The sequence below is a fragment of the Microtus pennsylvanicus genome, chromosome 9 (genome assembly GCF_037038515.1).
Source record: "Microtus pennsylvanicus isolate mMicPen1 chromosome 9, mMicPen1.hap1, whole genome shotgun sequence".
Classification (NCBI taxonomy): Eukaryota; Metazoa; Chordata; class Mammalia; order Rodentia; family Cricetidae; genus Microtus; species Microtus pennsylvanicus.
Window position 1 is genome coordinate 38,498,656 of NC_134587.1, and position 23,641 is coordinate 38,522,296.

Sequence of the window (23,641 nt, forward strand, 5' to 3'; positions counted from 1 at the left end):
TCTCCATGCGTGGGGATGGGGGATGGGTGGCTCCACCCGAGTCTAAGCCTACCCTCTACCCACCCTCTGCTATCAGTTCTCTAGCCTCCCCCAAATCTAGTCTCGGGCTGTGCTGAGCTGCAATGTGCTGGGTGGGGAGGGGACCACACAGGCCCAGAGCAGAGAATTCTAAGACTCTCCACACCCAGAGGAGTATGTGGGTCCAGGCAGATACATCGATACATCGCTAGATTCCCTCCCTCTACTAGAGGAGGACAGCTGGAGGAAGGCGTGAACCCGAGACAGGCCCTCTCAATGTAGGCTACCCGCACAAGGCCCATAACTGAGGCCTTGGACAGCACCACTGTTGTGGGCAGGCCAGTAAAGAGGACCGGGGCAAGGTAGGTGGGTTTGCGGGGGGCTGGAACTGTGGCTAAGGTAGAGTCTGGCGGAGCTGTGACTGAAGATATGGATTGTTTACATTGACTGCGGTTCCCACTGGCCTCTGAGCCTGTCCCAGGGAATTGTGTCTGGGTCTCACCTCTTGCGAATGGGCCGGGACTAGCTGCTCGTGTGCTCGTGTGCTCCGAAGGCCTAGTTTGACTCCCAGCTTTGCAACTTCCCGTTTGTGCAAGCTGAAGCGCAGCTGCTTCTGTGCAGAGACTGCAGCCGTCATGCCTGTGAGGTCAGAGTGAGAAGCGGTGAAGGAGCTTTTCGGTGGGTGGGGGGGAAGGAGGGCTTTGGTAACATAACATATCTCAGGTATCATTATCAGTAGTGGCACAGGACATAACCATATAAAAACTGAAATGTCATATGTGAAAAACAAAATGCTTGACTTGAGACCCTTCTGTCTTCCATTGGTAACCTTCCAGGAGACCTAGCTAAGGCAGACTCAGAACCTGGGGCAAAACCACAGGGAGGAAGGAGGAGGGGCCTGTTCACAGCCCAGGCCTCATCTTCCCCTTTCTCCCAGGCCCTGGCGTCCTTGGGGAGAAGGCCAATCTGTGGCAGGTTCTTTCTGGGATTGTGTTCCAGGGTAGCAGCTTCCAAGGAGCAGGCGGCATAGACAGTTTATGGGGCGCTGGGAGATGCTGAAGCCGGAAGTGGAGGCCCTTGTCTTGTGGGCAGGAAGTGTGAGGTACTGAGCTGTTCTGAGGGCTGGGGAGCCCTGGGGAGCGGGAGGGGTGTGTGTCACGGTGGTGAGGGGAACGGAAGTCGGAAGCGTCAGTCACCACATTCACAGGCGGGCAACTGAGCAACAGAAAGTGTTCCCGGAGCAGGGGAGTCCAGGAGAGCCCCTAACTTCTAGTCCCTAAAGGTGAGCTAGGTGGGCTTACGGGAGTGGAGCTGGGGTTGTTTGGGTTAGGGGACCAGGAAATAGAGAGTTTTATGAGGGCCCTTGTGGTTGAGGCTAGGGACAGGTGCGCCGAAGGGAGACAAGTTTCTGGGCTTGATCAGTCACTACTTGGATACCAGATACGAGCCTGACCTCACAGGACCCTTGCCTTCCCCTGTCTTCCCCCCACGCTATCTATCCTCTGTCTAACTCTCAATCTGGCCCTTCTCTGACGTCTGTTTCTCCCTCCTTTCCTCGGGGCCTCTAGAAACTTGTAAGGTAAAGAGGCAAGGCTACCTGCCTTAAGTCTTCATGGCTCCTGTGGTTGAGGTCCCGACTGCTCTTGACTGTAGACCTTAGAAGGCTAGGGACTCAGGAGGGTGCAGAAGCTGTTCTGGGTGTGGCCACTGTACAAATGGTGTCTGGGCTTCGGCCCTTAAGGTGCTCCCTGCTCCGCCCTATACTCCGGCCCCACCCAAAGAGGCTGGAGTTAGAAGAAGGAGCCCCCCCCACTTGTTTAGCCTTGATTCAGGACTATTTTCCTGATGTGTGAGAGGGACCATGTCACTCCCCCAAATGTCCCTCTATGAGACACTGTAGGCCCATTAGGGCCCCTTGGAACTGGTCCTCAGCTGCTTCGACCTTCCAGGGCCTGAAATTCCATAGTTAAAGTCTTTTTTCTAAATGGCTGAGACAGTTGTCCCATCAGGACCAGGACTATTGAAAGAAAGGGCTCCAAGCAGGTGTGTCCCCAGCCCTCTGGGACTACGGAGCATCTTAGTACTTCCTCCAGCTATGAATAGGAACCACTGGTAGAGAGCATGACCCCGATCCTGGATGAGAGGCCCAAGGAAGGGGAGGTCTGACTTAACCTCCTAGGGGTCCTTCACCTTCTGAGCTCACAGCTGCTCCTGTGCTTTGATTTAGGTCAGCTCCCCAACCAGCATCCCTTGCTCTCTTCGTGAGCATGAGCTGGTTTTACCATGTGTTATGGGGAGCCCTTACCCCCTACATTTGCATGAAGGCACCCTTGGGAGCAAGATGTGGGACCTCCCCTAACCAGTTCTCACAGTGCTCTGGGCCCAGGTTCAGGCGGAGGAACCAGTCCTTCCCTCCGTTCCAGGAAGCTCCATTTGCTGTGGGTGTCTTCTGATTTGGAGGTTGTGGATGCCCTTCCCCCAGGGACACTGCCACTGCCTGGGCTACACAGACTTGACAGCTCACCTCCCATGTCTCTGGAAGGGTCAGGGCAGTTATGGGGTCAAAGGAAGGAAGCAGACTAACTTACTAAGTTTGTTGGCTTAAATTATAGTGTGTGTGTCTGTGTGTCTGTGTGTGTGTGCACACATGTATGTGTGTGTGTATAGGGAGGTGTCATATTCCAGACAGAGAGGTCTGAGGGCTGTCTCCTTCAGCAGGCCAAGAGCTGACAATATGTGCATCTAGATGAACCTGACAAGGAGGTGTGTGTGTGCTTGCGTGCTTGATGCGTGTGTGTTTCGCTTACTTTTGCTTCTCTGGGTGAATGGCAGCGCAACCAAGTTGGGCTGCAGAGACGTGACAATTCCTTGCTCATCTTCTGAGGCCCAGGCCTAGCGTCAGCGCTCAGACTAGTCCCATTGCACGGCAAACCTGCTGGGTGGCCTTCCTGTCCAGTTTCCTTATTCTTCAGATAAGGGAGCAGGTGAAGTCTCCCTGTCACAGGGTCAGGCCGTTGTAGATTTAGGATGTGATTATAGTCTGTGAGCCTCTTCATCAGATTCTCCACTGTCACCCTGATCCAGGTTGTCACCCTTCCTCCTCAGGAATGACTGTCTCCATACTCGATCTCTCGTTCTTTCTCTTGTTTGTTTGTTCAAGACAGGGTATCTTTATGTAGCCCTGGCTGTCCTGGAGCTAGCTCTGTAGGCCAGGCTAGCCTCAAACTCACAGAGTTCCCTCTGCTTCTGCCTCCCAACTGCTGGGATTAAAGGCAGGTTCCATTCTTAAGCTAGAACAGAAACCTAAATCTGTAAGCCAAGAGTAAAAAGCAAATCCATTGTTAAAAAAAAAAAAAAAAAGTAAAGTCCAGGTGTCCTCTGTTCCCTGCAAAAACCAAAAAAATTTATGGGCTGTGGATGTTGCTCAGTTGGTAGTCTTTACCTAACATACACAAAGCCCTGGGTTTGGTCCCCAACACAGTATATACCAGGTGTGCCAGAGCACCCCTGAAAGTCTAGCATTCATGAGGCAGGGGTGTTAGTATCACCCATGAGTTTAAAGCCAACCAGAGGTGGTACATAAGAGGATCGTGTTGTGACAAAACCAAAAGAAAACAAAATCCTTGAAGCTCTAGGGTAGAGTAAGAGGGACTGACCTCCTGGTCCCCGTGTGTCACTTGCCTCCCACCAGCTCTATGTCCAGCTTAGCAATATCTTTCCTGAAAAAATACCCTCCTAGTGAAAATCACCTGAAATGCGGAGCTCAAGACTGAGGCAGAAGGCACACAGTGAAGCAGCGCGGCTCCCTTTCCTACCTCACTGCCTGGTCACTCCTCACAGTAGCTTCTGGAACTCGCAGGCTTTTCCTGCACCTCGCAGGGCCATGTGTCCTTAAACTTCTGGAGGAATCCCAGCACTCCGGAAATCGAAGGGCCACTTTATTTATTCAGAGTCAACAGAACCTAGTTTAGGAGGCACAGCCTTTTACTGCCGAATCTTTGCCTTGCTGAAATGAGAGATTTTGAAAGAGATTTTACTGGTCTGGCCAAAGAGTTTAGTCAGCAAAGGAGCTTGCCACCAAGCCCAAGGAGCAGAGTATGATCACTGGAATCCATATGGAGAAGGAGAGAAATGATTCCTCCAAGCTGCCCTTACACGCAAATACAAAATAAACCAATACACGTAAGAAAGGTGGGCGGAGGTGGGGGGCGGGTTTCACTGAACTTGGGAGGTGGGAAAAGTCAAGAAAATTCTAGAAGCACGCCTAAGGTATGCATGTACTCTGCTCTCTTTTTTCTCATGGCGGAGGAGGGAGGGCACTGGTCTCAGTTTTCACCCAGATGACCGCTAGGGCCATCAGAAGGACTACACCCTGCCGGTCATCTGACTCATCCATTCTAGTAGGAAGACCGAAAAGCTAGAGAAAGGAAGAAGCTCACTGACTTGTGGGTAGGAAGCAAGTGTGGCTTAGGGGAACCATACACCTGCGTCCGGACCCCAGCTCCTTCACTGGTTTGCTGAGCCACCTAGAAAACTGTGGACCTCCCCAAGTCTTGGCTTCCTTGCTAGAGAGAAGTGGGTCTTTGGGTTTGCCTCATTCATGGGAAGCCTGGTGAGAGATGAGCTCCTGGCTGTACAGCTGGATAAGTAGGTCCCGTTGTAGGGGCGAGGTAACATCCACTGCACCTTCTCCCATGGCGTTCGGGTGCCAGATAAAACAGACCGCTCAGTTAAATGTGACTGTCGGATAATGTCGTAGGGTGTTTCAAGCATGTCACAGATACTGGGAGTGCTGGAATTTGGTTTTGTTTTGTTTTTCATTCTTTTAAAATCGTTACTGGGTTTGAACCCAGGGCTTTGTACATGATAAATGCTCATCTCTTGCCCACATCCCTTAGGTGTTTATCTGCCTAATTTAGCAACTCCACCATGAAGATATACACCTCCCACATGGCCTGGCCTCCTGGAACTGAGGCCCTGTCTTCAGGCTCTGGAACCCCGAGATCATATAAAGAGACCTGAACGTCTCCAGTCAAAACCAGTCTTGAATTTTTGACCCACCTGAACTAAAAGATAATGATATGATTCCAAGAAATCTGTGGGTGGGTCTGGGGAGAACATGATCCACCACCCCAGTAATGAGACTCCCCAGTGGTCAGGAAGCCCAAGGGAACCTGCCTGTTCCAAGCTTACTTACAGGCAACAAGAGCCCTCTGGGTAAACCCTGGGAGTTGAAATAGAGTAATGTGGAATGCAGTCTGGTTGACTTTAATTGCTTTGAAAGAATCGTGGCTCAGTCAGACCGCATACCAACCAGCAGCCTTTGGGTTTTGTTAACTCACCTCTCTTCCCCTTTACCTCAGTTTCCCTTGACCTCCTAGGCCCTTCTCTCTCTAAGTCCTTCAGATACCAAATCTCAGAAATTTGCTCTCTCCTCTTTGGTGTATAGAAAACCGTATTTTCTCTCATCCTTCCCCTCCTCCCCCATCTTTGAAAATTTCCAGGGAGGAACACTGGATTTCTTTTGGGAGAGCAAACCCAAATAAAACCCAAAATTCAATGATGCCCATGGTAGCCATGAACATATTCCATTATTGCTGCTTTCTACACATGTATGTATGTATGCATGCATGCATGTATTTATGTCTAAGTACCAATTTGCAAAGAGACACACGGGATTCCCTCTAAGTTTTGGTGCCCCTCTTCCCATTCCCAAGATCACAGTTGCACGTGTCCCATCAAGTGAATTCTGTAGCGAGAGTAAGTGCATCGCCTGGGCTACATGCCCAGATGCCTCCAGTGACCCCTCCCTCTAGGGGAAGTCTTGTAAAGTTTCTAGTGCCACCCACTAGTGCCGAGCTGGAGACAAGACTGTAATGAATGAACCTCTGGGGGTCCGAACTACAGCAGGTTCTAAGGCATATGTATCCCTTCCTTAACAGAAGTGGGACTGTCTGAGGCCTCTGACACAGAGAGCGGTCAGGGCAGAAATGAGCAGTTGCATGGGGAACAAGGCAGCCCACCTTGCCCTTCTGTCATACCTAGCAAAGGCTGTAAGTCCTCAGCCTGCAGTCCAAGGTTGGAGATGGGATAAGAATGGAAACAAGGGGGCAGAGTGGAGGCCAACCCACAACACCTGGAGAAGACTGACGGGCGTGACTGAGTTCAATCCTCTTGTTTCGGGGCAGAGGTTAACTACAGGCGGAAGTCCTGCTTTGTCTGGAAATCTGTCTGGGAGACACTGACTTATCACTAAACCGTAGAGTGTAGCTGTACCAAAGAGTTCCACGATAGCCCGGAATGGAGTATAACAAAGGTTTATTTATTTGGGGATAAACTCACAATAAGGGTAGCGATCCGCAGTCCTCTACATGCGCTGGGAACTGGAGCTGAATCCAGCAGAAAAGGGACATGCACGCTTTTCATCTGCACCTATAGGACGAGGCCATGCCCAAGGCGGGCCAGTATCTTAAAGACTATTGGCTGAAAGAGTTCCCACAACAGTAGAGGGACTTGAAGCCTGCTCAGAGGCCCTTCCCAGGATGTTAAAATCCCAGAACTTTATTATCACTGAGCAACTCCAGGTTTATATTATAATAAAGTGAGAAACAGAACATGGTGTCAGGACAGAGGGAACGGGGAAACCCAGATACGGACACTGTTTTTAGGGTCTTTTAGAAAGATGCCTTGAAGGTAGAGACTGACATCCATATTAGTCCCATACCATTTCTCTCTCATGCAAAGCCATGTCTTTTAGGTAATTTTTTGTTTGTTTGTTTGTTTTGTTTTTTTGGGACAGGATTTCTCTGGGTAGCTTTGAAGCTCAATTTGTAGACCAGGCTGGCCTTGAACTTAACAGAGATCTGCCAGCCTCTTCCTCCCAAGTGCTGAGATTAAAGGTGTGCACCATGACCCCCTGGCTATTTTCCAGGTAACCTTAAGTAGTAGGTAGGTACCACCCAACCTTGGTGTGTAAACTCTGAGGATTATCATCTGTTGAACATACACTAGTACAGTTTTCAGGCACACCTCCAGTCTTTTGAGATAGAATTACGTTTGAAGAAAGTAAAACAGAAAGAATTATGTTTGAAGAAGGTAAGACAGAAGGAAATTAAAGAAACATTTGATGAAGCCAGGGGTGTGTTTAACACTGGAAACACACGTCACACATCTGTGTACTTAGATCTGCACTTCCTGGGGACAACACAAGAGGGAAGCAGGTCCCAAATTATGAGTTTCAGCATCCAGTGGATGAAAACAAGCCCGTCACTAAGAGGGATCGGGAGCCACTCTGGCAGCCAGGTAACCATGCATCTCACGCTGGTGGAGATGGTGGAGACTCCTTCTCAGCGACATTCCTTATGTTCCTTTGGGGATCTGCTGAGGGGCCCACCTCAGCTGTGAGAGGGAGAAATGTACCAGAAATCTCGCTTCCCATTGAAACCTGAGGCACACATGGCCGTTCCTTTCTGGTCTCACCCTCTCTGGAAGTCGAGACTCTCCCCTTTAGGAAACAAGCGCTGTGCTCCTTGGTGGGGTCGGTGGGGCTGGAGCTTCTCCTTCATGAGGCTGAGTGAGTGAGGAACCTCTTAGCTGCTTCTGCCTTAAGTTGCACATAGCACATTAGGAATCCGCCAAGGAGCTGGCCTTGTCCACGGCGCAGGCCCACAAACGAACCCATACTCTGAGAAGGTAGGCAGGCGTGGCTTTGCTGGCTTGGGGCTGGCTGCTCCTTGCTGCTTGCTATATAGCCTATGTCTGACTCATGCTCACTCTGGCTTCCAAGTCTTTTTGGCTTTCTTCTGCTCTCTTGGTGCCCTGAGGTGTTCTAGCTGTTTCTGCCCCCACCTACCCATCTCTGCCTTCTCTGACCCAGCTCACAAGAGAAAGACCTGAGCTAACCTTGCATTCTTTTCGTGCTGAGGACCTCTTCAACCAAGATATGGGTGTCTTTAGAATAAGCGCCATTCTGATGCCAGTTTGAAGTTGTGAGGTCACAGGGCATGTCTGGTACCCCCTTTCCCATGGAAGGGCAGAGAGGGCAGTGTCCCTTAGCAGATGCCCCGGACATGGGTTCTGAACGTGTCTAGCACTTTGGACACAGGTCTTGTGTGGATTGTGGTCCTTCTCTAATCTATGCTCCCTTTGGGCATTTACAGGCTGGATGTGGGTTTCCAGTTCGCACCGTGGCTTGTGCGCCTACTAATTCATGAAATGGGATTGTGAAAACAGACACTGCCAAGGGCTTCGTCTCAGCTTTTGCTCTCTGGAGGATGGGTGACAATAGACCCTCAGACCACTCCAGGCCTGGGGAATTTCTCAACATCCGGCTGGAAGACAACCTACAGCCCTACCCAGGGACATGTCCAAATGAAATACGTAGCCATCCACGCCCTTCCGAGCCTTGCCAGGAGCACTCCTGGCCCTTTGACCCCCCAGAATCCACCAGGCGTGATGCTCATCTCGGTAGCTCTGATGCGGAGCCTACTCGCCTGGGAAGTTACTCTTTCCAGGGGGAGGCCAGGCAGACACCAGCATCGCCACAGTCAAGGGGGGACAGCTGCTCTTTGGAGAGCCCGCAGCAGAACCAGAGCTCATCCGCACAGGTGGTGTTCTGGGCTGGCATCCTGCAGGCCCAGATGTGTGTCCTGGACTTGGAGGAGGAGCTGGAGAAAACAGAGGGACTCAGAGCAGAACTGAGGTGCTGCATCCCCCCACCTTCTAAGGACTTCCTTGAGGATGTGGGCCTGAGCCCCAGCCTGCCCAAGGAGGATGAAGACTCTGGAGATGACGGCGGTGAGCCTGAGGAGGAGAACCAGGCCTGGCCAAGGGGGCAGATGCCAGGCTCCTCCCCAGAGTGGGGTGCTGAGGAGGACAGCATCTTCTTTGACAATCCCCTCTTCCTGGAGAGCCCTGAGTCAGACACCAGTACTGAAGGAGAATGCTTTTCCTGGGGGTACCCAGATTCCCACCCAGAGATGAAGTCTCATAGCCCTCAGGCCCTGGATTCTTCACTCCAAGAAGGCACAGGGCTCTGGAGGCCAGAAAGTGAGCTGGATTTGGGGAGCAACTCTGCTGATCATGGTGGGTGTGCCACCCCTCCATTCCCTGTGCCTTCCTATAAGCTGCACCCCTGCTTGGCCTTAGGGTCCACTGAAGGGGCTCCCACAGTACCTCCTGGTCTGGAGCATGAGGTAAGTTGGCTGAGGAAGCCAGGTGAGGGCTGTGCTGGGGACATGGCAAGGAGGGCCTTCTTCAAGGGGCACAAGCCTAGGACACTGTTCAGAAGGTAGAGTTTGGGGAGATCTAGGGTGAGAGAACATCAAACTGACTCTTGTGGACGCAGTTGAGGAGATGGCTCAGTGGTCAAGTTCATGGACCTGAGAACCTATGTAAAAGCTGGATGTGGCAATGCACACCTATACCTATAACCCAGAACTGGAGGGAAGAGTGTGGAGGCAGGGGGATCCCAGGATCTCAAAGGCCAGCTGGCCTAGCCAAAATGGCAAGCCCCGGGTTTAATAAGAGATACTCTGTCTGAAAATAAAGTAGAATGCAACAGAGGAGGACACTAGCATCAACCTCTGTCTTCTGCATATTGGGCATGCTCACCTGAAAGCACCACTCAGAGAGAGAGAGAGAGAGAGAGAGAGAGAGAGAGAGAGAGAGAGAGAGAGAGAGCACATAGAAATATGTCTCTCTGTACAACGCAGATACACAGACACACATACATCCTCTCACACACAAAGATCAACTCATGTAGACTTCAGAATAATGAGAGATTTTGTCAGTACAATAATGTCGTTTGGAACACAGAAGCTGTTAACTTCAAGGAGTCTCCATGTTACCGGCTTCAAGGAGCTAAGACTAGATGACTGGCTTAGAGAACAGGCAACACCTCCCTTCATGGTGTCCCAAACCTTTCTGGGATCCTCCCTCCTACCTCCCAGACATCTCTAGCTGTCACGGAGCTATCTAAGAAGACCCGTGTCCCCAAACAGAGAGCTGTCTATGTCAGGAGACTTGTCCTCTCTTTTGAGAGATTTTCTTGTTACTCAAGCTCAGAAGCCTTCATTTTCCTGTTAGGCAGGGTCAGTAGATCAGGCCCTTGTGACAATGACATAGGAGCCTTGATTTCAATCAGGGTTTGTCACAAGCTTTAGGAGGCCAGCAGGGGACAGTTTTCCCAGAATTCTCTGCTCTATAGATAAGGGGAACTTAAGATGGCAGAGAAGGCTGTAACCTAATCTCTCCACTCCCAAAGAACGGTGGCGATCAGAGGCCTGCAGTCTTTTGGCAATGCCTCATCCCAGGACCTCCTTCCAAGGCTCTAGGTCTTTAGCGGGAAGCCTGGGAACCCTGCCCTGGTGTGGCTGGCCATCATCCTTCCTGTGACACACCCCATCTGGGGTGGGAGCAGCCACACGTGGAGCCATCTAGGCAACCTTTGAGGAGGAAAGGTCTTAGAGGGAATGGGGAAGGGCCTGGAACAATTCTGTGGGCAAATCAAATGTTCCTTCTTTCAGACTTCTCTGGAAGATGGTCTTAGCCCTGGCTCACCTAAGGCACCTTCCACGAACCACAAATTGATCCAGCAATCAGATAACTTTGGATTTGACCCTAGACCTGCCATCACCACGTGTCCTACGCAGCCTTGGGTAAGTCTCTTCCCCTGTGTGCCTTACCTTCTCCATCGGTGAAGAACCCTCGCCGCACTGCTTTCCAGGGCTCCTATGGCATGGTGCCTCTCCCCATCCACAGTTCCTCTTCTGAACTGAGAACCCAGACTGTTGTCCATGGGCTTTGGGAGAAGGGAGGGGCTTCCATGCAGTCTTGGCATGGTTCATTCCAGCTCTTCCCATTCTTCTCCATTCATTTCCCTTGACTCCCAGGGCTCACAGACACCCCAGAGCCTCTCGGATCTGGCTCCACCTGTATTTAAGTACCAGCAGGCAGAAGATCCTTCCTGGCCCCAGGAACCTCTTATCTCCCAGAACAGAGGTGAGATCCAGTGTGGGGATCTGGGAAACTGAGAGGTGGGGGTGCTTTGGAATTCAGAGTGGAGACAAGGTCCTTGTTGGACTCATTGCACCGTGTTGGAGCCAGACATACTTGAGATGAACTCTTCTATGCCTTCATAAATAAAATGAGCTTTCCAATACTGATAGAATGAAGGGCTGTACACAAGACACAGAATTTCTCTTGGCTGGGTCTTACTGGCCCAGCAAAAGTCCTGAATCCTGAGGTGTCTGGGGGCTGGAATCCTGAGAGCTGCCACCAGATAGACAGAGAGAGATCACTGTCTGCAGTAAAATGGGACATCCTGCCCAGTTCCAGGGAGGTACCCAAGGAAAGGAGGTCTGGAGGCAGCAGCTAGCTGTTCTCCTGCCTCCAGCCCTGAGCATGCTCATTCCTGCCCTTCTTCAGGTGAGAAGGATGCTGGCTGCTTCCAGGAGCCCATACCCTGCACTTTGGCCCATTGGGGAAGTCAAACCTCTTCACTGGAGCCCAGCTGCCCAGAATCCGAGGGCCGCCCCATGTCTTCCCAGGAGGACAGTCCACAAGTCCAGCTCCATAACTCCGAGTGGCCACAGGATGCTTCACCCTCTTTGCTCCTGGAAGAGGATGAATCTGAATTAAGTTCCCTGAAGATAGAGGAGACAGAGGAAACCCCAAACCTAAGGCAGGAGGCAGAGTGTGAAGATCCAGCCAGGACTAAGGATGCTTCAGCTGCCTGCAACCATGTTTGCATGACTTCTCCAGAAGGGTGAGTCTCAGGCTAGCTGACTCCTGGGCCCTTCCTTGTCTTGTGATAAGAATGCCCTGGTTTGAGTGTAGCATGAGAAACGCACTTTGAATTGAATGTGCTAATGCTTACTTCAGTCTATGGATTATATCGGATTACATGAGCACACTTTCAGAAGCCTGGAATGTTTAAAAGCAGAGAGTTACAGAGAGTCAAGACTTAAAACATACAGAAGCAGAATCATTAATGTCCCCAGCCAGACACCAGGAAGAGATGAAGGGAGGAAGTCTGGAGACCCTGACTGAAGCCCTGTAAAGGCTTGGAGAACTGTGGGTACGAGCTAGTGAGTAGGGATTAAAGGCTGTTCGTGAAGTTGGAGTTAATGGGGGAACTTCACTAACGTGTCTGGTCCAGGTTCTGCCTAGATCTCAGCAAGGGACTAGTAGACTAGATCTTGGAGCCCACAGCAGGAATTGTGTAGCTTCAGAACTGCAGCCATAGGTAGGAACAAGTCCACAAAGAAACCTACTGAGGTGACTCCCTGCCCCAGCACACTGCTTCTAAGCATGCAGCCCCTCTGAGTCTAGATAGGAAAAGGGTTTTTCTTCTGGATTACTAAATAGGGGCCATGTTAAAGAGACTAACAGAAGCCAGTTGGAGCTCAGACCATGAACCCAATAGTGTGGCAACTACAGGGTGGACCCTGCTCCTGTTTCAGGACCCTTGGGTGGTCAGTTGATGTCACAATAAAAAAACATCCTTTTTTTGTGAATCTGGAAGCCTTGTTGCCCTGGAAGACTTGAAATCTGAAAAGGGAGGTTCATTGTACCAAAGATGAAAGCAAATCTCACCCCAGGCCAAAGCAAGACAGTTCACTTAAAATGACAACCTTCCAGAGAAAATGAAGGAAAAAAACAGGAATAACTTGGACTTTACCTGGGTAGATGACACCAGATACAGTATAAATAAAATTAGTATCCTGTTTAACAGTAGGAATTCTGATTTCCCTGGCCTCACTCTTTTATACTTGACTTTTCATAGTAAGAACATGAAGACATTTTTAAACTATAGCTTTATAGAGCTATAACTCATATAGCATATGATTTGCTGATTTAAAGTACACAATTCCACATTATGAAGTGTTTCCCCCAATACGCCTTCCTATTGAGTCTTAACAAGAATACTATTGACAAAGTTGCTTGTTAAATCATATTTTGGGACTTCCTTGACTAGGTTATCCAGATCATCCTCTCTAGATGTGATGAGTGCCTAGCTATTCTTACTTCTTCATCTTCAGCGGCTCAGTGGGGTTGCCCCTCCCCACCGTCGCTGGTTTTCCTTTTGACTCCTACAGACTTCTAGCACCGCTTTCATGGACTTTATGAAATCCCTGTGTTTTGAATTCCACCTTTTGTATTTATGCTCCGGATGTATTTATGTTATATTTATTACCGAGGGGTGGGACGTTGAGGAGGCTTAGGAAGCAGGGAGTTACCAGCAAAGCACCCACCCACTGACCCGCACGTTGGTGTGGAGGAGGCTGCTGGGTGAATTCCAGTGATCAGCCATGTCTCGGTGACTGTTTCCAGGTTAGGGCTGTTCTACTCCCTAGCTGGAAATCCAGATAACGAATATGTAAATGCATACACCAGAAATCTGGTTGTAAGGTTTCAGGGGAACAGGCATGAGGTAGGGCTGGGATTGAGATTCTTAGTTTCAGGTGTTCGCTATGATGTGACTTGTCTGGGTCTGTTTATGCCTATTCTACAGGTATCCAGCCATTTATAGGGTAAAAGCTGTCAGGCAGGGAAGGGGTACCTCAGAAACCTCCTCTTACTCCTCCAGTTTTTTGCCATTCCTAAAGCCAGACTTCCTGTTCTCAACATGATCCTCATACCTTATGTCCACCGGGGCTCTAGAGTTGGGTTTGGGGCTGAGGCTGGGGCATAGAGGCTTGAGGATGGCTGCAGACAGGGAAGTAATCCTACCTGTCAGGGAGGGCTCCTAGTGCTGCGAAGAAACACCATGACCAAAGAAATCTGGGGAGGAAGGGGTTGATTCGGCCCACGCTTCCACAGCACTATTCATCACGAAGGAAGTCAGGACAGGAACCCAAACAGGGCAGGATCCTGGAGGCAGAAGCTGATGCCGAGGAGGGGAGCTGCTTACTGGCTTGCTTCCGTGGCTTTGTTCAGCCTGTTTTCTTACAGAACCCAGGACCACCAGCCCAGGGATGGCTCCACCCATCACGGTGGTGGGCCCTCCCCCATCAATCACTGATTGAGAAAATGCCTTGCAACTGATCTTACGGAGGCATTTTCTCCGCTGAGGCTCCCTCCTTTCAGATGACTCTAGTTTGGGTCAAGTTGATATAAAATTAGTCAGGACACTACCTCAACACACCACTGAGGTCCTTAAAGGACCTACCACTCAAGATGAGATAAGCTTGAGATATCTTTGTGGCTTAACCTGGGCAGGTGTGGCACCAGCTTGGCTCTAATCCCCTGGGTCTTGTTTCACTACCTCTTCTCCAAGATCTCCTTGTCCAGCCCAGCCATGCCCAAACCCAACTTTGACCCAGTCTCTTCATGCTGAGGACCTGGGTTCAACTTCTCCAGACCCCACCGTTCAAGGCCCAGGCGTCATAGTTCTAACCCTGAGCTCTGGCCACTCCTTCCTATGTCCTTGGAGGACACTTAACATGCGCGTCTGCACAAGTGTGAGTCTGAGGACACCAATGGATTTTTCTAGGCTTCCTGAGAGCCCCATGCCCCAAGCTCAATCTCCAGAGAAAGGCTGGAGGCCATCATCTGGAGCCAAGATGGCTAATAACATCAAAAATGACAAGGAGGCCTGGGACCTAGCCTTGCGTCTCTATCAGCTGGATGGTTTCCGGAAGTCTGAAGTGGCTGCCCACCTACGCAAGAAGTAAGGAGCTTTTGAGACACAAGGGTAAGGCAGTAACAGGAGGGAGCTACCCATAGGCTTCCTCCACTGACCATCTCTCTCTTCCCCTTCCCTGACCAATATCCCCTGTGTTTACGCCCCCACCCCCAGCCTTGACACTACCATTACTACCTCTCGTCCCTTTATCTCCATCCTGGCTCCTCCCCACCCCCATTCTTGGCCAGCTCTGCTTCTTCCCAGTTTCACTTGAAACTCCTGACTCCTCCCCCTACCCATCCCAGACCCCACATGGCCTGTTGCCAACACTGATCCAAGTAGCAGGGTCAGGCTAGCCACTGACTACTTTCTTGAGACCTGACACCTAGCCTGGTTATACCTTTCTCTCATTTAGCTCTTGCCACCCTTGGTCCCCTCTGTACCTGCAGCTCAGCCTGATCCCTGTAACATGAGGGCCTGCTTTGTTGGGGTCTCTGTCCTGCCCAGTTCCCATAGCCGGTAAGCCCCAAAGAAGTTACACAGAGAGTCTGCATTAGTGATAAACTGATTGGCCCATTAGCTCAGGCTTCTTATTAGCTCTTGTCACTTATATTAACCCATTACCCTTATCTATGTTAGCCACATAGCTCAGTACCTTTCTCAGCGGGGCAGGCAGGGTCACATCCTGCTTCTTCGGTGGTCTGGGCAGAACTGGGAAGAATGGGCTTTCTCCTTCCCAGAATTCTCCTGTTCTCATCGCCCGACCTCTACTTCCTCTCTGGTTGACCCGCCTATATTTCCTGCCTGGCCAATCAGCATTTATTTAAAACATGATTGACAGGATACAGACAATTCTCCCGCACCAGATCCCCAACACCATCTTTATTTCCATTGCCCTCTACAGCAATGACTTCAGCAGGGCTGTGGCTGAGGCGTACTTATCCTTCTTCCAGTTTGAAGGACAGAACCTGGACCGAGCCCTCCGGTAAGGCCTTCTGGCCCTTTGAGGAGACAGGATTTGGGTGTGGGGGTGGTTAGGGGCAGCTGCAGGGCAGTGGTCCCAAGCTTTTGGGGGGATATGGCTCTGCTTAATCCTGGTTTTCCTGGGCAGGGGGTTCCTCCAGGCCCTGGTGCTCAGTGGAGAGACCCAGGAACGGGAACGGATTCTCTACCAGTTTTCCAAACGCTTCCATTACTGCAATCCTGGAGCCTTCCCCTCAGTAGGTATGGAGGGTGGGGTCAAGGGTGGGGCAGAAGGACTTTGGGGGCGGCATCAAAATAGCCTGTGTTTACTTGGGGTTCGTTGGGCAACAGCTTCTGGGAGTGTGTTGGGGCTATCTATGGAGAAATGGAGGGAGTCACCCTTAGTGTGGGCAGAAGCCACAGAAGTCCAGATTCCAATGAGCTCTGTACTTGCTTCCCTCGGGAACAGATTCTATACACACCTTGACCTGCGCCGTCATGCTCCTTAACACAGACCTGCATGGACAGGTAAGGAGCGGGAGAACACCTAGAAGGGGGCTATGGCATGGTGAGGAAGGAAAAATGGACGAGAGGCTGGGAATATGCCCACACAGGGCCCTGGAGTTCCCCCAGTGGCCACCTAGGGTCTATTCTATCAGGGTGGAATGTTCAAACTCTCCCTCTTCTCCATGGCCACAGAACATTGGAAAAAGCATGAGCTGCCAGGAATTCATAAACAACCTGAGCGGGCTGCAGGACGGCAGGAACTTCCCCAAGGAGCTGCTGAAGGTAAGGCTCCTTCCAAGGCCAGGACCCTCCCTGTCTTCTCTGTCTGCAGCCTGGAACTCTAGGTCCAAGAGGAAAGTAGAGCTCAGACATGGCTTGGATAAAAGGTCCTTATGTCCCAGCATTTGGGAGGCAGAGGCAGGCGGATCTCTGTGAGTTCGAGACCAGCCTGGTCTACAAGAGCTAGTTCCAGGACAGGCTCCAAAACCACAGAGAAACCCTGTCTCGAAAAACCAAAAAAAAAAAAGGTCCTTACGAGGACAAGGTGTGTGTGTCCCTGTCTGGTAGTATCCGTGGTAACTTGGGACTTGTTGGCTGTACAATGTGACATCTCTAGACCTACAGAACCACACTCTATGCACCTGAAAATGTCTTGTTACATCTCAGGGAATTGTTACCCCCTTTAAAGTCTGATAAGTACTAGTGTATTGAATGGATGCATGAGACCCGAAGTTCCATGTATGGAAAACCCTAACCTCAGGTTTGGGAGCTGGGTGTTCTTGGTTTGAGTCCTAGTCTTAAGCAGAATGCCACTCAGTCAACTCAAGTTGCTTCTGGGAGAAATGACCATCTCCCAATGTCAGTGTCAAGATGAAATGAAAGTTGTCAAGTGTTGTGCAGTATGCCTGGCTCTCATGCTTCCTGAGCAACTGGACCACTGGCTCTTTCATCTACTCGCTGATCAAATGTTACTGAACATTTCCTGTGGCCCAAGCACCTTGCCAGGAACAAGGACTATAGAAGCAAGCAAGATACATTACTTCAAAGTTCTAACCCAGCATTCATTCATCCATTTACCAAATATGCACTGTGTGAGTGTTGTTCAGCCACGTTCCTTCTCTGTCAGGTACCCCTGGACAGGACAGTATGTGGGTGAGGGGATCATGTTCTCTCTCAAAGGAATACTTTAGAATGTACTAAGTTTGTGCAGGGAAGAGCCTTGGCTGCTTTGATATCTTTATGTCTCCAGTATCCAGCACAGGGATGGATGGGTAGACGGATGGATAAATGGATCGTGAATGTTTACCTGCTCAGGAGAAGGCCAAATATGATGGGGTAGAGGGACGAGGTAGTACATACTCTCACAAATGTCTGCCAACAAAACACATGTAGGTACCATAGACCCTCCTCTCACCTATATGCTTCTATTCCAGGCCCTCTACTGGTCTATCCGAAGTGAGAAGCTCGAATGGGCTGTGTAAGTGAGAGTTCCTTTCCCTCTGCTTCTTGCCTTTCATCCCTGCCTCTGGTCTACTCACTGTTGCCCACCTGAGAACTGGAGAAGGTCAGGGGCCTACACAGTCCTCCTTCTGAGTGGGTGGTGCCAGAGGCAGGGCGCTGGACCAATCTGGGGGAGGGCAGAGGAGCTTGGGTAATCCTGGAGAAGCCAGAGCTGGTGAGGGGTAGGGACGGCAGTGTTTTCGGGAGTTGATAGGTTGATCGGTCTTTGATGAGATTTTCCTTGAAGAGGTTCCAGTGGCACTCCCCCCCAGTAGAGATGGTGTTGCTGAGTCCCCAAGAGGCAGAGGGTACCACTCCTGCCAGCATTCCCACCCTGATTCTCTGCCATCCAGAGATGAAGAGGACGCAGCCAGACCCGAAAAGGACCAGCCCTCTCCCTCAGCCAGCAAGATAAACAACCCCTTCCTCCAGATGGCTCAGGACCCCACAGTGCCCACTTATAAACAAGGCTTCCTGGCTAGGAAGATGCATCATGATGCTGACGGCAAGAAGAGTGAGTGTCTGCTGCCTGGGTATGAGGGTGTTCACGGGGAGTGCTCTACCTGGGGACTGTGCTCTGTGCTGTGATGCAGAGAAGAATGAGCAACCTGTGTTTCTTTCCTGAATGCTGAGCTAAACTAGGTCTGGCTAGTCCCAGGTCACAGCACCCCTGTGGTAAGGCGAAGACTGGACAAGCATGTTAGTGTCTCAGGTGAAGGTGGAAGGGGGGCTGTGTTGAGTATGGGGGCAAGGGGAGGGAGAGGCATTCTGAGAACTAGCTGTAGGGACAGGCATAAGGGAGCTTCTGGCAAATGGTAGCAACCTAAATGAAACCTTGTAAGATAAGAGGGTTTGGATTTTTACATTGTCTGAGCACATCCCTTACACAGCAGAGAACACTGCAGAATCCACTCAGAATGGATAAAAGGCAAGGACAAAATTTGCCATACTTGACAACTGGGGCTCAATCTCAGGGCAGCGGAAAGCCCTTGAGCAGGGCAACTGCCTGACCAGAGCAGAGATCACTGTAATAGAACCACAGATTAAACACTGCATAGTGGCTAACACTGTCCCGGTGGGGCTCCCACAGATGACCACAGGAAAACAGCCCTCCCTCTGGCCAAGTAGCTTAGAATAGGTTTTGCCCTACCAGGCCAGGATGAGGAAATTAGGAAGAGAGAGAAAGGGGGATTGGTGCTCAAAGGGTTTCCTGGTGCTCCCTATTCGGGCAAACACATCACTTTGTAGGAAGGTGCCAGGAAGAATTGTTTGTTCCTGAGTACCTGGGGTTTGGGGAGAGAGAGTCTTCATGAATATCTGCTTATATGTCTGTGGGTCCTCTGGTTTCATCTCTGTGGGGAGTCTTTCGATGTCTATTCTGATTGTATGTTTCATCGTGTTGGTATGCTCCGTGTTCCTGCACCTCCTTGTGAGGGACTGGAGGTGGTCTAAGGGGGGTGTGCCAGGACTCTGTGCAGACTTGTATAGAGTCTGGATGTAGAACCACCACCCACCTTTGTGTCTCCTCTTGGGACAGCGCCATGGGGCAAGCGAGGCTGGAAGATGTTTCACACCTTACTGAAAGGGATGGTTCTCTACTTCCTGAAGGTAGGGAGTCACCTGTGCGGATTATTGGCTTCCCAGGGCTGGGGTAAAGAAGACAGGGAAGAGGGACGGAAAAGCACTTTGTAGACTGGGAATGGTCGCTTAGAATGCTGGTTACAGACGCAGGAGGGAAAGCTAATCGGAGCGCCATCATTCTGGATGCATGCCGGTTGTTACAGCGCTCTTTAGAATCCGCTAATGGCATCATGAGAGGTCCAGAACGGGCGGGCGGGGGGCGCTGCCGACAACCTCGTCACTGAGCCCCCGTGTCTGGTGGCAGGGAGAGGGCCCCTGGCTGGATGGACAGAGTTTGGTGGGACATCTCGTGGATGAGCCCGTGGGAGTGCACCACTCGCTAGCCAGTCCTGCTACCCACTACACCAAGAAGCCATATGTCTTCCAGCTTCGGACTGCAGACTGGCGTCTCTACCTCTTTCAGGCTCCGTGAGTTCCCTAGAGCGGGAGGAAGTGGCGAGGCCTCAGTGGTCCCAAGCCTGGCTACCTTAACCAAGAAACTTGAAAGTTCTGTGCTGGGGATGCAATAGAATGTGTGAGAACAGCTGATTCCTCTCCTTGTATGCTAACCGAAGATTCTAGAATGCCACCAGAGATTGTTTTTGACGTTTGATATAAACTCTGTTACCATCCTGGATTTTCCTCTGGCGGATAAAATTCAGTCACCCCCTACTCCTCACCCCCACTAAAGTTGTGTTTCTGGTTTGGGGAGGCAACAGAGGTTTGAGGCGAGGGGAGGGCAGATGATGGGACTGGGGAATCCTTGGGGACACACGACTCCCTTTGCCTGCAGCACTGCCAAGGAAATGGCTTCCTGGATTGCACGCATCAACCTGGCCGCTGCCACACACTCGGCACCCCCTTTTCCAGCCGCAGTGGGCTCCCAGCGTAGATTCGTGAGGCCCATCCTACCCATGAGCCCCGCCCAGAGCTCTCTGGTACTGCCTCCCCTAACTAGCCAGGGGTGCGAGGAGGGGGGAGGCTGAGCAGTCGTCCAGCAGGGGGAGGCGGTGGTCCAAGCAGAGTACTAGACATGGGACAGATTGGGGAGCTGGGAAGCACTCTGCACCCTGTGACCAGGAATGCGGGGGGGGGGGGGCGGGGGAGGCTGCACAATCTGAATCAGAAGTTCGAGCCAGGCAGGGAGCAGCGAGAGGGTGGAAGACGGGTCAGCTTCTCCTTCACCTTCCTCTCCTAGGAGGAGCAGCATCGATCCCACGAGAACTGCCTGGATGCTGCCTCTGACGACCTGTTGGATTTGCAGAGGAACCTGCCCGAACGGCGGGGCCGAGGCCGCGAGCTGGAGGAGTACCGCTTGCGGAAGGAGTATCTGGAACACGAGGTGAGCAGCTTAGTGTCCGCTTGGTGGTCAGTCCGCCGGTTGGCTGGGTCCTCTGCCGCCCTCTCCTGGCTGCCTCTGTCTCAGAACCAGGAGCACAGCATGCAGGGGCGGACGCGAAGGGAGTGGGATCTGTGAGCACTAAGGACCCTTTACTTTTCATCCCAAGAACACTTTATCCTCTGAGGAGTATATTCAGCTTTTCCTAAGATGAAGGAAAAACGATATAGCCGAATTAGTCCTCTTATTGCCTACCTAATGCTTTGATTGCCTACCTGGATTATCTCAATTAAGGATTCTGGGATAGGTAACAATCGTATAAGATAGTCTACAAGTCTCATTTTATAGATGAAGAAACTGAAGTATGGAGAGATTAAATGATGTGACCGGGTCGGTCTGTTCCTTTACACCCTCCAGTCACATGTGTGCTTCATGCGTGGTCTCTGTCGGAGTTGATTCTATTAATTCTAGTCTCCCATTGACCTCCACCCCTGTTCTGCCATGGCCTTGTATCCGTGCACACTCTGGGACCCTAATGCCAAGTACCAGCTTCAGAGGCATTAAAGACCCTTATCAGGGTGGAGATCCACCAGAAAGGAAGGGTTGGCAAGGCACAATGTGGGAAAAGAGTGAGCCAGACATCTGGCGGCTGGAGACCAGGAAGGGGCATCATCAATAAGTTTCCTGCTCATACCCACCCGGCCATTGTGTAGCCCACTCCTTCTCTAGCTTTCAAAGTAAGTCCCTGCCCAGCCCTTTGTCTTATTGGCTGTTTTTATGGTGATGACTGCCCCACTTCCCAGAGGTCTTTGGGTGAGGTAAGGACCCAGCTTGTTGCTATCACAACCCATCTATGCATCTGGACCCTGTGTCTATTGACCAATTCATCCTTTATAATGTGAAAATAATTCACACCCAGCTAACTTCCCAGGGCAGGGTCCAGTGGGGTTATGAACTGGGAATGATATTCTAGATTTAAAGATACTAGTCCCAGAGGCCTTAAGAGTATTTGCAGATAAGCGGGGCAGTGGTGATGCACGCCTTTAATAATCCCAGCACTTGGGAGGTAGAGGCAGGCGGATCTCTGTGAGTTCGAGACCAGCCTGGTCTACAAGAGCTAGTTCCAGGACAGGCTCCAAAGCCACAGAGAAACCCTGTCTCGAAAAACCAAAAAAAAAAGTATTAGCGGATAGAGCTGCCTGCATCATCTTCCACAGTTGCCTGTGTGTGATTAGACCCCAGTAGGCTCATTCCATATAGATGCTTAATAGTACAGAACTATTAGGGCATCGCCCTACCCCCATAGCTGCAAACACCTGGCAGCTTCACTTAGGAACCCGGATTGTGCTAAAGCGATCTGGCCGTGTGTTACAGAAAACCCGATATGAGACCTACGTGCAGCTTCTGGTGTCCCGCCTGCACTTTCCTCGGGGAGACCTGGCTCTGTGGGAAGATCAGCTCCGGAGGGAAGCGGAAGGCACTCCGGAGCCCAAGCCCAGCCTGAAGAAGTCCCACTCCAGCCCCTCCCTGCACCAGGATGAGGCGCCCACCACAGCCAAGGTGAAACGCAACATCTCCGAGCGCAGGACCTACCGGAAGATCATTCCCAAGAGAAACCGCCATCAGTTGTGATGCCGCCGTTGCCAGCTCACGGACACCAATCCCTGCTCTGGGGTAGACCTGAGATGGAAACCTTACATTTCCAGGACCGTGGTGATGAAGGATGGGGTTCATTTCCCTGCGTCCTCCATTTCCTGGCTCTCGAGAACTTTCTTAATCCTGCCGTACTTGCTTGCCATCTCCCCCATGGCAGCGCCTCTCTCACCCTATCTCTGACCACCATTCGAGAGGAAGGTTGCGCGAAGACGCATTTCCACTTGCAGAATTTGTCCCCTGTGTGCTCCATCCCCTAAAACACAGAGCGGGTTCATCTCCTGGGCACATTATGGGCCTGGGTTTCTGGGAGGTAGCTTGAGGCGGTCTAGCCAGGATGATCACATCACCAAAAACAATCTTGTTTTAGAATTAGGCCACCTGGCAGAGGAGGGTTCCAAGAGTATAGGGCCACGAATCTTGGTCTTGTGACGCCGGGAGCAGCGTTACTCCAGCACTGCCCACTAGAGGGCAGCCTTCTGACAGAGGCCCCGGCAGGTTAAAGGCTCAGGGGGACTGTGGGGCTTCGGGCCTCTGATCTTCCAGCTGCTTCTTTCTCCAATCAGCCAGTGCCTCCAGGGCAGAGAAGACTGCACGCCCGATTGTTAATCAACAGAGCCGAGCTTGTGGCCTGTGTCAGGCCACTCAGGAGGAGTGGGGGCCTCTAGAGCTCCGTGTAGAGCTCTCGGAACAAGGAGCCTTTGTTTCTTGAGAGCAATGAGGGTGGTTCTTCAAGTGTAGACCACTGGGGAGGGTGAGGAGGTGAAAGGGTGGTGGCAGTGCCCCTTGGGAGTCTGCCTGGTGGTGAAAGTGGAGATCAGAGGCCTGAGTTCTTGGCCAGACTTGGGGCACTGCCTTCTGCAGCCCTCACCGCCCCCCCAAAGCCCACCCTCGATGCTTCTCAAGGCTACGTTCCTGAGGGTGTCTGGACCTCTTTCTCCTTCCCAGGGCAGCTCCTAGGAATTTGCTGCCTTGCCTTGGGAAATCCCCTTATACTTTGTTTTGGCTTCTTCCCAGGTATGCCTGCTCTCTAGAGGAGGTACTGGAGACTCAGGGACTTAGGGCTGTGCCTGTGAGGGAGGAGACTGGGCTCAGGGAGCAGCTACCATTGTCTCTGTTCACCCATGTGTGCAGAGAGGTTTCTGGCCAACTGGGGGGCCTCTGCTGCCTCCCCTTCCACTGACGTGTTACCTCTCCTGCCTTCCTGCTGGGCCACACGTCCTCCCTTCTGATAATACTTGTCACCACTCTGAGGGCTTGGAGCTCCACAAAGTGGGGCTGGTCCTTAGGGCCATGGCAGGGGAGTCCCTGGCCCATGCATCCAATGGGTGTGCAATAAATAGAGCCTACCAAAGAAACATGTGTGTAAAGGGGGCGTTAGGTAGCCAGGACTACCTGCGGTGTGGCAGGCT

General features: G+C 51.4%; 1 protein-coding gene across 2 annotated transcripts; it reads left to right on the top strand.

The window, feature by feature from the left end:
- Positions 1-1,195: 1,195 nt before the first annotated feature.
- Positions 1,196-23,580, top strand: Psd4 (pleckstrin and Sec7 domain containing 4). 2 transcript variants are annotated; one of them, XM_075985319.1, is made up of 17 exons: positions 1,196-1,300; positions 8,178-9,212; positions 10,545-10,676; positions 10,911-11,019; positions 11,446-11,785; positions 14,516-14,692; positions 15,552-15,632; positions 15,759-15,871; positions 16,080-16,138; positions 16,310-16,399; positions 17,551-17,594; positions 17,971-18,131; positions 19,155-19,225; positions 19,503-19,666; positions 20,031-20,175; positions 20,436-20,579; positions 21,951-23,580. In XM_075985319.1, the coding sequence occupies exons 2-17, from the start codon at positions 8,292-8,294 to the stop codon at positions 22,206-22,208; spliced, it is 3,009 nt and encodes a 1,002-aa protein (XP_075841434.1). In that variant the 5' UTR covers positions 1,196-1,300; positions 8,178-8,291; the 3' UTR covers positions 22,209-23,580. The 2 variants fall into 2 exon arrangements, with proteins under 2 accessions (XP_075841434.1, XP_075841435.1); XM_075985320.1 differs by lacking the exons at positions 1,196-1,300; positions 20,031-20,175 and having other exon boundaries at positions 8,183-9,212; positions 21,951-22,213.
- Positions 23,581-23,641: the final 61 nt, after the last annotated feature.